Source organism: Grammomys surdaster, unplaced genomic scaffold, assembly GCF_004785775.1.
Source record: "Grammomys surdaster isolate TR1022 unplaced genomic scaffold, NIH_TR_1.0 126059, whole genome shotgun sequence".
NCBI classification, from domain to species: domain Eukaryota; kingdom Metazoa; phylum Chordata; class Mammalia; order Rodentia; family Muridae; genus Grammomys; species Grammomys surdaster.
This window is the reverse complement of record NW_021620869.1, coordinates 4,048,083-4,062,790: the sequence shown is the minus strand read 5'-3', so window position 1 is coordinate 4,062,790 and position 14,708 is coordinate 4,048,083. Positions and strand designations below refer to the sequence as shown.

The 14,708-nt window shown below is 45.2% G+C and overlaps 1 protein-coding gene across 4 annotated transcripts in view; it reads left to right on the top strand.

The window, feature by feature from the left end:
* Window positions 1–13,796, top strand: part of Ube2f (ubiquitin conjugating enzyme E2 F (putative)) — a 35,008-nt gene extending 21,212 nt beyond the window's left edge. For all 4 annotated transcript variants that reach the window (XM_028755345.1, XM_028755346.1, XM_028755348.1 and 1 more), the window contains 6 exons: window positions 3,519–3,586; window positions 4,472–4,542; window positions 6,371–6,428; window positions 7,624–7,656; window positions 9,875–9,937; window positions 12,549–13,796. In XM_028755345.1, coding sequence (XP_028611178.1) covers window positions 3,519–3,586; window positions 4,472–4,542; window positions 6,371–6,428; window positions 7,624–7,656; window positions 9,875–9,937; window positions 12,549–12,599 — 344 coding nt within the window. In that variant the 3' untranslated portion in view covers window positions 12,600–13,796. The remainder of the gene's footprint in view (window positions 1–3,518; window positions 3,587–4,471; window positions 4,543–6,370; window positions 6,429–7,623; window positions 7,657–9,874; window positions 9,938–12,548) is intronic.
* Window positions 13,797–14,708: the final 912 nt, after the last annotated feature.

The following is a 14,708-nucleotide window of genomic DNA, read 5'->3' as shown; positions in this document are numbered from 1 at the left end:
TCTCTCTCTCTCTCTCTCTCTCTCTCTCTCTCTCTCTCTCTCTCTCTCTCTCTCGTGTGTGTTCATGTTTCTGTGTGTGTCTTAAAGTAGAGAAAGGCTGTGAAACGGGAGGAGCAGAGGTGGAGCTGCTGAGACTTGTGGACTTGAGAGCACACAGCAGCCATTCTGGTGTAGGCAAGTTGTATCCAAGTGTTAGTGTAGAGGAACCCTTGGAGACTGTCTCCCCGGGAGTTACCCGTCAACTGTGATGCTTTGAAGGCAGAGAGAGCAGGCTGTAAAACTCCAGTGGGAGGAAGGGCAAGTCCTCGAACTGTAACAGTGAGCTCTCTCTTTCTCCTGCTGTATTTATTTCAGGATTCAATCCGAGTTGCCAAGAAGTAACATGTTTTTAACTGCAGCAACTGTGGTATAGAGTTAGCACACTATGCTGGCCACAGTACGTGGTACACTGTAGTCTTCTGTTTGTCAGCTCCAGAGGATCAGAGGCCTCCTTCTTGGGCTGTATGGACTGTGGAGCTAAGTGCAGGAGGGAGCCGGAGGGAGCTCACTCACTGGTCACCTTCCTGAAACCCGGGACGGAGCTGAGCTTGGGCCTTATGCAGGGTAGTCTGCTCGTGGACCACATTGTAAGTTGCAAGTTAGTAGTAAAGTGAAGAGAGTGTGTCGGGTCTGACTCAGGTTTGAGTAGAGAAATACTAACTAAGAAACACATCATTTTCTAGAGAGAAGAATTCCATTAAAGGGGAAAAAATAGAGCAGTGTGTTCTTGGTTCTTATCTTTTTTAGGATATAATTCTAATTATTAAATGAAAACTTTATCAGGGCAGAAGAAACATGGTAGAAGTAGCACATTAGACACACTAACATCTTCACCACTGGTGGGCAGAAAATCAGAATAGTATCAGTGAAATGCAAAGCCAGCCAGTGAAATACCGTATGGCAGGAGGGGTGGCTGCAGTACAGCCTTGTAGTGGGTCATTGTGTCTTCTGTGGGGCACAGTCACTCCTGAAGAGAAATTAGAGTGGGCTATGTGGTCTGCAGAGTGAAACAACTTGATGTAAAGATCCTGTACTATGGTGTTGAAACTATAAGAGAGCAAGATCACTGGGCTCGAACCTAAATTTACTAAACACTTACCCAAACAAGTGTCTTTTCCCAAGACTTGTTACTATGTCACAAATCCAGGAGTATTTACAAAAGGTAAATAAAGATTTGACATCTTAAAAGAGGAAGGCTTTGTTTTGCTCACCATTTTAGGGGTGGTAGTTCATTCTGTAGGGAGGGTATGGTAGACCTTAGAACATGGCAAACAGGGAAATAAAGCAGTCCAAGAAAGAGTCAGGGCAAGATGTGCGCACACACATCCCTGGGTGCCCCTCACAGTCTCACTGCAACCAGGCCCCACTTCCACAGCCCCACCAAGCTCCCACTTGTCTTTTCAAACCCTGAGCTGAGCAAACAACTCCTTAGGTGGTGATTTGTCTGGAAAGGCCTCACAGAGACTCCCAAAGCTGTGCCTCACTATCTCCTCTGTTCTCAACTCAGCCAAACTCACATCCTGAGGAGTGTATCAGCAGAGGAAAGGGAAGAATAGTTAAGCAGCCATTTGGGAGGGAAGAAAACAAAACACCACATTCTGTGAAGTGAATGAATGAACTTTTTTATTAAGACATCTTGGTTGTGAAAGACCTTTTTAAACCACTGCACCAGAGACTTAAGTCCATGAAGCAGAACTGGCTGAGTGTGGCCAAACTGAATTTGAGGCCGTTATTGCATACAGAGTGAGTTCCAGGACAGCCATGGCTACTCAAGGATACCCTGTCGCTAACTCTCTTTCAACCCCCATCCCACCCCCACCCCCCAAATAAAATGGCAAAGGTGTTCTGGAATGACAGCTCAGTGATACAGAGGTTTTTGGTTTTTTTGGTTTTTTTTTTTTTTTTCGAGACAGTCTTTCTCTGTGTAGCCTTGGCTGTCCTGGAACTCACTCTGTAGACCAGGCTAGCCTCGAACTCAGAAATCCGCCTGCCTCTGCCTCCCAAGTGCTGGGATTAAAGGCGTGCGCCACCACCACCCGGCCAATACAGAGTTCTTGATACTCTTCCAGAGGATCACAGCACCCACCTCAGCTCATGGAGTGTAACTCCAGCCCTAGGGGCTCCATGGGCACCCCACCCACAAGCATCCACATTAATTAAAATGTTACAAAAGCAAAGGTAAATCTAGGAGCCTTTTACATTAAGATAGAAATTCGTCTTGCAGGAGCTGACACTAGTTCTTATGGAAGAAGTATAAATAACCAGTAAGCTGAGCTATTTCAGCCTTACTAGCATTGAGCAGGGACTGTGTAGTAAAGCACGTAGTAGTAAAGTGCTCAGTCTTTTATGAGACTGCCAGAGTATGAATGCTGCCATCCAGGAATGGCTGTTTTAACTATTGGATAACATAATGTTGGCACAGCCTCAAAGTTCTTTTCTTTTTTTTATTTATTCATTTATTTTTGTATGTTCATATGCCACAGTTCATGGGTGGAGGTCCGGGGATAACTTGCAGGAGTTGGTTCTGTCGACCTTGTGGGTCCTAGAGATTGAACTCAGATTCTCAGGTTTGGAAGCAAGTACCTTTGCTTGCTGGGCCATTTCATCAGCCTATAGCCTCTAAGTTCTTAAGAAACCTGCTTTTAGCAGTGATTTATTTATTTACTGATAAAACTCGCTTTATGTATCTAATTTATGTAAAAAGTTGAAGCAGTTGGCCTTAGTGTTGTAGCTTTAAAGATGAAGTCAGTGCTAGTCACACCACAGTGAGACTAAGGCTGCAGCACCTCTGCTGGCAACAGCCCCTTCAGTTCCTTCTGGAACCTGGTTGGGTTCAGTTAGGCAAGAGAGACTATGTGCTGGGGCGTTTGCAGACCTAAAGAAGCCTGGACATCCTTGTAGGTTCTTGCCACACCCATTTCCCAAGGGCGTGTTCTTTCTTGGAATCTTATCACCTACTCACTGAAGCAGTGGGCAGAATTCTCCAGCTCCCCACGGTGTCCCTAAACCCTGAGCCATCTAGCAGGGGAGGGCTGTTGGTTTAGCATGTGCTGAGTGACTGGAAGTTTTACACAGGTGCTGAGGAAACAGCAGTCAGATCTCCTTAGCTTTCCCACAGAAATGACCACCTCCTAGGGAATCTGGAGGCTGTCCTGTAAAAAGGTAATTCACACAAGACAGGCGATGGTTAAGAGGGGACACAGTGACTGTAGTGCCCTGAAAAAAGAGCCAGCCATCCTGAAGGATGCCCTGCCCTGTGTCTCTGAGGGCACCTTTGCCCTGGAGCAGGTGGTGATGATGACAGTGTTGGCAGGACAAGGCTCTGCACTGTGCAGCTTTGCTGAAGGAACCTGGGGACTCTGGTCCTAGTGTTAACCTCTTCATTCTGTGTTTGCCATATCCTAACTTCATGTTTGCTTTTGTTTCCTTTTTTTTTTTTAATTTAAAGATTTTTTTGTTTTGTTTTGTGTTTTTAATAGATGAGGGTTACTACCAGGGTGGAAAATTTCAGTTTGAAACTGAAGTTCCCGATGCCTACAACATGGTGGTGAGTAGCCTGTAAATAAATCTCCCCATCTCCCGACAGACACACCCACACACCCACACCCATGGGAGATGGGGTGTGGGAAGAGCAAGGCATGGAGACATGGGGGACACTGCCTTGGAAGCCGTGTTTTTCACATGAGCCCACTTGTGTTTCTCTTGTGGCATTGGCAGCAGTATAAGAATTTCAGTACTGAAACTTATCTGTCTGACAGGTACTCACTGTGCAGATAGATGTTCTGCCTGTGTATTTCATGTAAGTTTTTTAAAATGGGGGATCATGTTTTTAAAGATCATATTACATACGTAGTAGATTTATAGGGATTCCATAGAGAAGGGGAGAGCACCACCTTTGGAACATGGCAGAGTCATGAGCTCTGGTGGCATGGATTGTGTGAAACTATAGTCTAAGTTGTGGAATGTAACTCCACCTCTGAGGAATCCAGCACCACACTTGCACATACATGTGTATATACATTCATGTGCACATACACATGTTAATAAGTAAAAGAATAAAGTAGACTAAACCTGGTATGAAACTATTTAGTACTAGTGTCTGCAAACACATCTGGCCAAAGTGGTTCTGTATGGAGCAGTAATTGTCAACTGTGTATCTGTGATTTGAGCATAGCAGTTTGGACTCCAGGTTGGAGTTTCAGACTGGGAGGTGGTGTGTGTGCCTCTGTCTGTCTGTCTGTCTGTCTGTCTGTCTATGTCTGTCACAAGTATGTATGTGTGTATACACTACCACCACCTACTATTGTGTTCTCTAGTTCCATAGGTCAGACCATGTCCTTGATGACTCAGTGGGGTATAGAAAGACCACACATTGCAGATATGGACTGGGAAGCTTTGTGACTCCCTCCACCTCCTTCTCTCTCTCTTTCAGCCTCCCAAGGTGAAATGCTTGACGAAAATCTGGCACCCCAACATCACAGAAACAGGGGAAATATGTCTAAGGTGAGTCTCTTCCTCCCTTCTGCCTGTGCATCTGTGAACCTCTTCAAATTCACTTTTGTAAGGAGATCTTGCTTGGCTACAATTCAGAAATGCCTGCGTCAAACTGACACAGCTACTTTTGGAACACATCCTCTATGCCCACCATTGCCAGGGCCCTGGTAGTCCTCACTGTGCAGTGTGATGCTCTCTGTCTCCACCTCCTTTAGTGAGCAACCACAGTCCCAATTTACCACTGATGTTAGCTAACACACAGGTAGGTTCAGGGGAAGTAAAACCCAGGAGGAGAAACTATAGGAAACTGACTTTAGTATCTCAGATACCTGCACTGAGGATACTTTCCATACTGGCCCTTTCAGAAAAGGCAGGTTCCCTGTGTCGCATCAGCTGTAGACTGTGTCCGGCTTTCACAGTGAACAGGTCAAGGCCTAGCAGTTCCAGCTCTCCCTGGAAGGTTACTGCTCTCCAAGGAAAAGAGCTGGAGAAGAAAATGGAGGGCTTCTTTCATAGTAGTCAGAGCATTTGACCTTTATCTTTCTGTTCGCCCTCCCCCCCACTTTCTAGTACTCTAGGGATGCTAGTGATGGGTGTCTTGGTCTGTGCCAACTGCATTTGATGAAGATTCTCTCTGACAGTAGGACTTGGACATGCTATCAAGGCACTACCTCATGTTCCGCTACCCTAGGAAGCAGGCTTCTCATGTTTAGTATAATGTGTTGGGACCTAAAAGCTGTTCTTAGGACTCCTCTGTTTCTCCAGTCTCCTTAGGAAGCATTAGCGACTTCATAAGGAAGATGGGCTGCACCTAGATGCCTCTTTCTGGTCTTTCTGTCTGAGAAATTCAGTCAGTGCCATCAACCCATGCCAAAGCTTTAAAATACTATCAGGCATGGTGTTGCATGGTTTTTAATATCAGCACTTAGAAGGTAGGAGCAAATGAATCTCTGAATTCTAGGCCAGCTATAGCTTCATAGTGAGCCCCCATATCAAAATAAAAACAACACACTGTAACAACAAATAACAAACCATAAACACAAAATTGAAAGAGAGGATCCCTGGACTATTTACTATCATTATATGTAAATAGTAACTCATTTTGAAAAAGCTGGGCACTGACACTGAACAAAGGAGTGTGGGCACAGGAGGACAGCACTCACCAGCCAGCCTGTAAGGTGCTCAACCACACTGGCAACCAGAAGACATGCAGGAGCACCATGACGGGCATTGGGGTGGGTGGCAGCTGCAAATAGTAACAGACTTTGGGCAAATGTATCCTTCTTTCACAGATAAAGTAGTTCCTTCTGTTGGGGGAATTATGTTTTGGATTATGCCTGACACGTGAATTATAGGCTCCAATCCTCAGTCATTCCTTCTATAATTTTTGTTGCTGTCACTGTTTTCTGGCTTTTAGACAATGTGTGTATATTGTTTTAATAATACTTTTCTGCTGGGTGCAATGACACACGCCTGTATAAGCACTTGGGGCAAATACAGGAGAATTACCACAAGTTTGAGCTAGACTGGACTATATAGCAAGTTCCAAACAAGCTAGGACTAAGAGTCCCTGTCTCAAAAAAATAAAAATAAAAAATTACCTTTGCTTAGGAGTTCTATGTGAAGAATTAATAGTCTATACATAGTTAATAAACAAAATAATAGACGTATGACTGAAATGTAACTTTGAAGGTGAGGACTATTCCCTGCAGGACAGAACAGAAGACTGGGCAGCCAAGAAGAGAAGGGTTCCATAGCTGGAACTCGTTCCTGAATTGTGACTAGAAGCTTGCAGCAGAGCTGCGGCTCCTCATTAACACGTGCTTCTCTCTTCCAGTTTACTAAGAGAACACTCAATTGATGGCACTGGCTGGGCTCCCACCAGAACGTTAAAGGTGAGAACGTTCCTCCAGTAGGCCTCAGGCAACCAGCCTCCTGGAAAAAGTACACCCTTGCTCCTCCTCTGCCAACCATACCTTCTGAGTCTGCTCTACCCAGTATTGCTTAGCCAGTTCTAATTGGGACGAGAGTCCTTGTTGACCAACACCATATCATTCAAGAATCAAACAGTAGGTTTCAGAACTATGAGAAAAAGCTTCTTGGTCTTGTTCATTTAACAGGGCTGTCTTGAGCCTTTCTGGGTGTGTGGAAGAGCTGCAGCGTGTATAGCTACTTCCTGGTCAGAAAGTCTGTGAAGTGATAATAGGTAGATGATTACTGAATAGACACCATGGTGGGGAAGAGACCACTGTCAGAATATGCAGACTCATGCAGTTGTGCCCCATTCCTCCCCAGCTGAGCTCTCTGGCATATGAACTGCCAGCCTTTTCCTGTGTCCTTTCCTCAGGAGTTAGCTCTGGCAGCTTGTCCCACTACCTAGAAGGCAGTTTCCTCCAGTCCTCCACTCATGGCACTGTTCCTGCAAGTCTCTGGCATGGCTACCGTTTCCTCTGCAGTCTGTACTGCTTGGGGCACAAATGTCTACCTACTGCCTTCCTTCAGGCTTAATGCTTGTCCTCACCTCCAGCTCACACCAGGTCAGATGGGACAGGTCAAATAGGTGGCATGTCCCTGAGAATCAGCTTAAAGGAACAAGAGTGTGGAGTAAAGGATCAGGTAAAGGAGGTGTTTGGGAGCATGATGGCTCCCATCTGAGAGTCAGATTTGTGAGTACAGAGAAACAATGATTTTCAGTAGTGGAAATTAATGATCTTAGAAATGTGAATCTACCTTAATTCTTAAAGTACTAGAGAAGGTTCAAAAAAATGTAGTGGAGTAATTTATTTGCAAATCCCAAAAGATAGTAATGTCACAAAACGGCTGGCTTTGTTTTGAAATAAATTTCAGAAGTCCAGTTTGTGTGGTAACAGGTAGAGCATGGACGTGTGGCCCATGGCTCATGGTCCCTGCATCTGTCTGAGTAGGGAAGAAGGAAGTTGGCTAGAAGTTAGACTTGAAAGTGCATTAACTTGTCTTGAGAAAAACAGTGTGGTTCATATTTTGATAGCCTGTGATGCATATTTCTTGGTTACATGTTTAAAAGCCTTTTAGTGGCTTGGAGCCTGAGAATTGTTTTCTTTATTTTTTCAGGATGTTGTTTGGGGATTAAACTCTTTATTTACTGTAAGTATATTATTAACCCCCACCCACCCTCTTCTTGATTTTCTGGCTGCTGATTTGAAACACAGCCTTAAAGATTATGGGGTCTTAGAAACTAGCCTTCTTTTCCATTCTTTATGACCAGATGTTGCACTGATGCAAGAACCTGGGGGACTTTAGAGACATTTGGAGGCTTCTGCCTTCTAGAACATACCTGCTCCTCCACTTGTCCTGTTTTGTGGGGCACAACATGCTTGTTTTTAGTGTTCAGCAAAACAAAAAAATAGCAGAACTGCTACTAATGTATGAGGCCCTGCCCAGTGTTGTGGTGTTTCTGGGCAGCGCATGCCTCCAGAGAAGCCAGTATTCGCAGCCATTTCAGGTTCTCCCTGATTCCTGTGAAGTCACTGTCTCCACCACTCAGATGGTATTTCTGGTGAGATAACACAGTGTTTGTAATCCTGGAGGCTGAGTCTTGTTCACAATCTTCCAGCAGCTGGGCTTCTCTATCTTTTTAAATAGATTTATTATCTTTGGGTGTTTTGCCTATATCTGAGTCTGTGTACTACATATGTGGCTGGTGTTCACAAAGGCCAGAAAAGGCTATGGGACTGAGGTTATAGGTGGTTGTGAGCCACCATGTGGGTGCTGGGAATTGAACCAGGGTTCCATTCTGTAGGCCTTAGCCCAGGGAATCCATGGACTCATGTCATTCCTCCTGGTCAACTTGCTGTGTGCTGGAATTAACATTCACAGCTGTATATGTTTTTTTTCTCATTAGGAACACAGTACTGCAGAGGAATATAGTATAGTAGTCTCTGCAACAAAGCCTTTTCAGATATCCTTTGAGAAGCAGTAATTTACTATATGAACAGTGTATCTGGGCTGATGTTCATGAGGATTGGGCAGGTCAGCTGTGGCCTCTGTGCTGAGCCTGGGTATACATGGAGAGGAGGAAAGAGTCTGCTCCCCTGAGTTTGGGGACACCAGATACTGTTCCCTTTGGATTTTTGAGTTAGTATATCTGAAGGAAAGTCAGAAAAGAGTAAGACCACTCAGGCAAGGTCAAAAGGGAAACTGTGTACACCGAGGAAACAGGAAATTAGAGAAATGAATGCTTTTAAAAGGGAATGGAGCTGGGGGTGGTAGGCTTAGTCCCAGCACTTGGGATACAGGAGCAGATGGATCTCAGTGTCTGAGGCCAGCCTGGTGTATATAGTGAGTTCCAGGCTAGCCAGGGCTACAGAGATACTCTGTCCCCAGAAGTAAAAGAAAGGAAGAGCCAGTTAGATGGTATATCAGAGAAAGGCCCTAGCCTGATAATAATCTCACATCTCCCAAACCTACCCCTTCCTAGAACTTGTCCTCTAATCATGTATATGCATGCATACACTGTCAAAATGCATTACAACAAATATTGCAAAAAAGAAAACAGTAGAGCTGGAGAGATAGCTGAGTCAGTAAAATGCTTGCTGTATAAGCATGAGGACCTGAGTTCACCCAGCCTAGCCTAATTAGTGAGTTCCAGGTCCCAGTGAGAAACCCTGTCTCAGACAATAACAACAACAGAATGGTTGCTCTGGCTGACAGTGCTGGCACACACCTTTAATCCCAACACTTGAGATTCAGAGACAGGCAGAGCTCTCAAGTTTGAAGCCAGCCTGGTCTACAGAATGAGTTCCAGAAGAACCAGGACTACACAGAGAGATCCTGTCTCAACTGCCCCACCTCCCTCAAAGAATGGTGACTCAAGGCCAGAGAGATGACTCAGTGGTTAAAAGCACTGGCTGGTTTTCTAGAAGACCCAGGTTCCAATTTCAGCACCCACATGGCAGCTTACAACTTCTTGTAACTTGAGTTCCTTCCTCTGGCTTACACACATACACACACAGAGTATACCTATATACATGCAAGCAAAACACTCACACATAAAAAATAAAAATAAATCTTTAAGAGAATGGTTGTCATTCACTAGTTATCAGATAGCTTCAATTAATGTGATTGCTATTATCTCCCGTTCTCCCAAAGTGGGGGAGAGTCATGTGTAAACACGCACTTACCTTTTACTCAACTGTCATTCACCATTTTGAAAGCCACCCCTGCTCAGCACTCTGCAGTGAGGGACGTGGAGTACTTGGAGCTCTCAGAAGTTGTTGTGCACTGAGACTTTGTAAAGGGACATTTTGCTACAGCGTAAAGCAGATTCTTTCCCACACTCACTATGAGTTGATCTCTTTTTAAGGATCTTTTGAATTTTGATGATCCGCTGAATATTGAAGCCGCAGAACATCATTTGCGGGACAAGGTGAGCTGACAAATGAGCTGTTTCTAGGTAGATACATACATTAGGTAAAAGGTAGGAGGAGTCTCAGAACCGGTAAGTGAGACTTGAGTGGTGGATGCCAGGTACCCATTTAAGGTCATTTATAGATGATGCAACAGTAAATGTGTGATTTGCTCATAGTGAACATGATTTTTATTACAGGTAAAACCATAATAAAATTTCATTACTTCATTGGCAATAAGAGAGGGCTGGGGTATAGCTTTGTGGTAGAGTACTTGTCTAACACTGCAAAACCCCACAGTGGTTCAGTGGGATAGAAGGAAAATGAGTAACATCAGGCCTCATTTTATTCTTAATCTTTCTTTTTCTTCCTGATCAGTCCATATGTTCACTCCTGGGCTGTCTTTTGTTTGTTTGTTTGTTTGTTTGTTTGTTTTCTGTTTGTTTTGTTGGTTTTTTATTTTTATTTTTTTACTTTTTTATCATTCTGGTTTTCACCACAGCAAGTCAGTAAACACAACTACATCCTTAAGTACTGATATTTGATTTGGTCCTACAGGCAGATTACTGGATCAGAGATACTGTGTGTCCTTAATTTGAATTGTAGGCTGATTATTTATCTCTGAGGCTCAACAGGGCACAGCCCCTGGAGCCTATATACTTCTGCCTGGGAAACTTCTAGGCAGATCAAGTGTTGCAGAGTATACTTGCTTTGTATCACTGAATAGTTTGCTCTTATTTTTGAGCCATTCTCAGAAGCTTGTTTGAGTTTTAAATTTTTTTCTGATGTGCCTGCTAAGGGCCTGACTCTGGCCATCATTTTGCACACGCAGGGGGAAGAGCTTTGTTTTGTACATCACACATTTTCTGTTTTACCTGCTTCAGATGGGTATGAGATGCTTCTGAGAAAAATCCTATCAATCAGATACCCAAGCCCCCTGAAGGAACCAGTGTCAGTGTACCAGGCTGGCAAGAGTTGCCATCACAGTGCACTGTGGCTGCACTGTGGGGCCTGTGTCTAAGTGGGCTGTGGATCATAAATGGAACATCAGAACCTCAGGGAAGGGAAAGGATGGAGCACTGAGGGAGATGCACCTGGAATGACTTTGCATAAGGGCCTACTACAGAAGACCAGAAACAGTCCTGTGTGTCCCGAGCAGAAATACAGAGAAGCTTCTAGGGTGACCTGAGCGGAGGTGACTCAAGTTGTTCAGCTTCAGTAAGCGGCTAAGATGCTCATCCTGTCTGCACAGCCACAAAGGGCAGACCCAAGGAGTTGAGCTTGAGCATCCGTGGTCATCATTCTAAAGTATTATGTTCTTAAAAATGAAGAGGGCTTAGAAGCAGCAGGAACTGCAGTAGGAGGCCTCCTATGGGCCTGGTACTGGATTCACTGGAAATGAACAGTACATTAGGGGCCAAGTGGAATAGAAGGCTTTGTCCTGAGTTAAGGTTGGGTGTGAGTTAAGATGGGCTCTTCATTTCCCATTCTAAGCTTTCGTGGTAGTTTCTAGTGAGCTTACAGTATTGCCCAGCTCTGGAAGAAAGAAGTCATCTAGAAGACATTTTGGATTTCTACATAACCCTTCCCAAACACCCTGTATTTTGAGTGAATGGTGAATGTGGGAACCTTTGCACACTGCCCTGTGCACAGCAGATCACCACTTAGGCTGAAGGCAAGTCCCTGGACTTCTCATAGTGTTGAGATTGAGAACATACTGAGCCTTGCAGGGGTAGCTGTGCCTATTCAGCACGTAGCAGGAGGGCCTGGTATAGAGCTGGTCAGGATGAGACCCCATTGCAGAGAGACAGTGGTAGGTAGGCACACTTTTTAAAGAGTATAGCCTCTCAAGATGTGCCAAGCTCTTGTCTGGATCCTGCTCAATACTGTGTGGGGAACAAGATGTGGAACCCTCCATGCTTCAGGACTTGGGAAACAAAGCTTACGGTATGATATGACAGCTTTGCAGTGGACAGCAGTGGCCTGTAACTGCGTTGTAAGGGTAGGCTGAGAGCTTCTGGCCCATGGGATTTGACTCCTAACCTTGTAGAGAACTTGGGCAGTGGCCCGAATCTAGAAAGCTTTCCTACTCTGATCTGGGTGAGTCTAAGGGTTTCTGCTATCTTTTGCCATCTGAGGAGCCCAAGCAGACATTGTTTTCTTGACATGAGCTGATTATAATCCCACATGCCTCTCCATCATGTGTGGTGGGTGCAGGGATGGTAGGACCGTAAAGGTAAGCACATTCATTATAAGTGGACAGCCATGTCCTGTGAAGATGGATCTAGAAGTACAGGTCTTTCAGAGAGTAGCTAAGTGGCTCATACTCCTTACAGAAACGTGAGAGCATTGGGACCATGAACATGCTTCTCTAGACCTGATGATCCTGTTGGCAAAAGAGAGGTGTGGAGTGAGCTGCTCTTAGCATTTCCACTGTGCAGGCGTGTTCTGTGCCCCTCTTCACCATACACTGCACTGTCTCCTGCAGTTTGCACTGGAGTCATGGAGAGATGGACCATGGGTGGCAGGAAGCCAGGTCTCTCCATGGGGTTCTTCACTTTGGAGGTTTGCTGTGTTCCTGAAGTGTCACTTTGGTCTCTCACTCTGCTGTGTCCTCCTCTCCCTCTGCAGGAGGATTTTCGGGACAAAGTGGATGAATATATCAAACGCTATGCCAGATGATAAGAGGAGAGATCGCAGGTCTGAGGACTTTGTCACAGTTGTCTCTGATGTGAAACAGCTCGAGGTAGCCCTCCTCCCCATCCTCATACTCCCTGTCAGCCCCTTGGGATTGTCCCAGTCCTGCGACCATGCTGTCCTGAAGAAGACCCTCCTGACTACCCACTGTAGGTGGCGAACAACGTAATACAGCAAGAAAGTGTGTCTGGGCCTCGAGAGAGTTGTCTGCTTCCCTTAACATGTTTACTGAAACTACTGTCTAGGCTGTCTGGTGGAATTCCTCCGAAGTTGTAATGAACTCACTACTGAGGATGTAGCGCTTGCTTCCTTTCCCCCAACAATCGGTGTCCTGCACAAGTGATGTAATGAAATGTTCCGTGTGACTGGCAGATTGGCAATAAGAAACCCGCTATAAACTGTGATTGGATGCACATTCTCTTAGCTTCTTCCACGAATGTTGACCCTACCTAGATGTGAAGCTTCCCAGAATGCATAGTCATTCACTGTAGATCTTACTGAGATGCGTATTTTATTTAATGTAAGTATATTTTGGAACAGATTTGTAATTTGTACAATTTGATGCTTTAATTATTTTTTCTATTCTTATTTACTTTGTATTCATTGTATAGAGCAAACACAAAGATATTGGGTCAAGAAACTACTGAAGAGAAATACAAAGAGACCATGCTAGGCATATAATTCAGTTTCTCCAGATGCAGCAGGAATCTGTCTCCTAGACTCCAGCTCTTCCTTCAGGTCTACATGTGGATGTCTTAGAGCCTTAGGACCTGCACCTGGATGATCAAAACCAAAGGCAGGGAGGCTTCCCTCACATGCTTCCCAGACACAGCAGACTGGGGCTCTCTAAGCAAGGATGGTGGTTGATTCTGCCATTGTCATAGCATAAGCCAGGGCCTCCTTAACAGACTCTGTCATTGCCATCCTGCCTGGGAAATCAGCCCAGTCTCTGACTCTGCCAAAACTTTACTGTGACTGTCTTCCAATTTGCCAGTGGTTCCAAGTGGGGGAATCTCATAGTCCTTTGCAGTCCAAGCAGCAGCAGCTGCAGCATATACGCCATAGTCAGAGTAGTGCACTTCAGGGTCAGCCCTGGAGAGAGACAGGTGGGTTTATTCTGGCTTTAGACATTTGAACCAGTGAAATCTAATGCAAAATAAATGCATGTCTGGTTTTACTCACTGCCTGCCTAGCATTCACACTTAACTGCCAGTCTTCCTGCCTGTCATCTTCTGGGTTTAGTATGCTTTGCAAGGTCAGTTTTGCTTCCCACTTGGCATCAGGAATTTGCCAGTTAGCCACAAGGATGGCCTCTGCTGATAGCCACATACCTAGAGGAGCAGAGCAGGAAGGATGGTAGTACTCCAGTGGTTTAGGTTTAAGACTTGCCCAGGAGCCTCAGCGTCCTCCTCAGATCCTAAGGAAAACTAACTCAACCCTCTGCCAGTGTTGGTATCATTGGGCACTGAGCGGCCAGGTACTGTGCTGGCATACACCATGAGCACTCCTGGCACCCAGCAGCTGACCAAGGTACCTGCCTGGCAGTGCTAGCATCACAGGTAGGACTTCCTCACAAGAATGCTTGAGTGGAAGAAATGACACTAGTGCCTGTCAGTGTTCACAGTGCCGGAGAGCAACTTGCCTGCACTGTGAGAAAGGTGCTAACCTCAGGGTATCACACAGTAGCGTTTTATTAGAGGTCAGATGGTTTATGACAAACATTTCCTGATAAGAGGATACCTTCTCATTCTGTTAAGTGGAAATCACTCTTCCCAATCCACAGACTCCGCAGCAGTGAGCAGTGGTGCTTACCTGCCCTCTAGACTGCCAGCTTCTTGATTTTTTTTCACCCTGGCCAAAGCAACATTCTAACTAGTTCTTGTGACCCCAGCCAGGGTGATAATTTCTAGTCTACCAAGGAAATATGATCCTCAAAGTTGTGAAGAGGCTGGGCCAGCCCTCTGTGGGAAACTGGTCCTAGTGGTCTGTGTGGGGCATGGAAGCTCTTGGTAGCTTGACCACACTGCTGACTATCAACCTCTGCTTCCTGAGTCTTGGCTCTGCCTTGGAGGCTGCTGCTCAGATGGGGTGAAA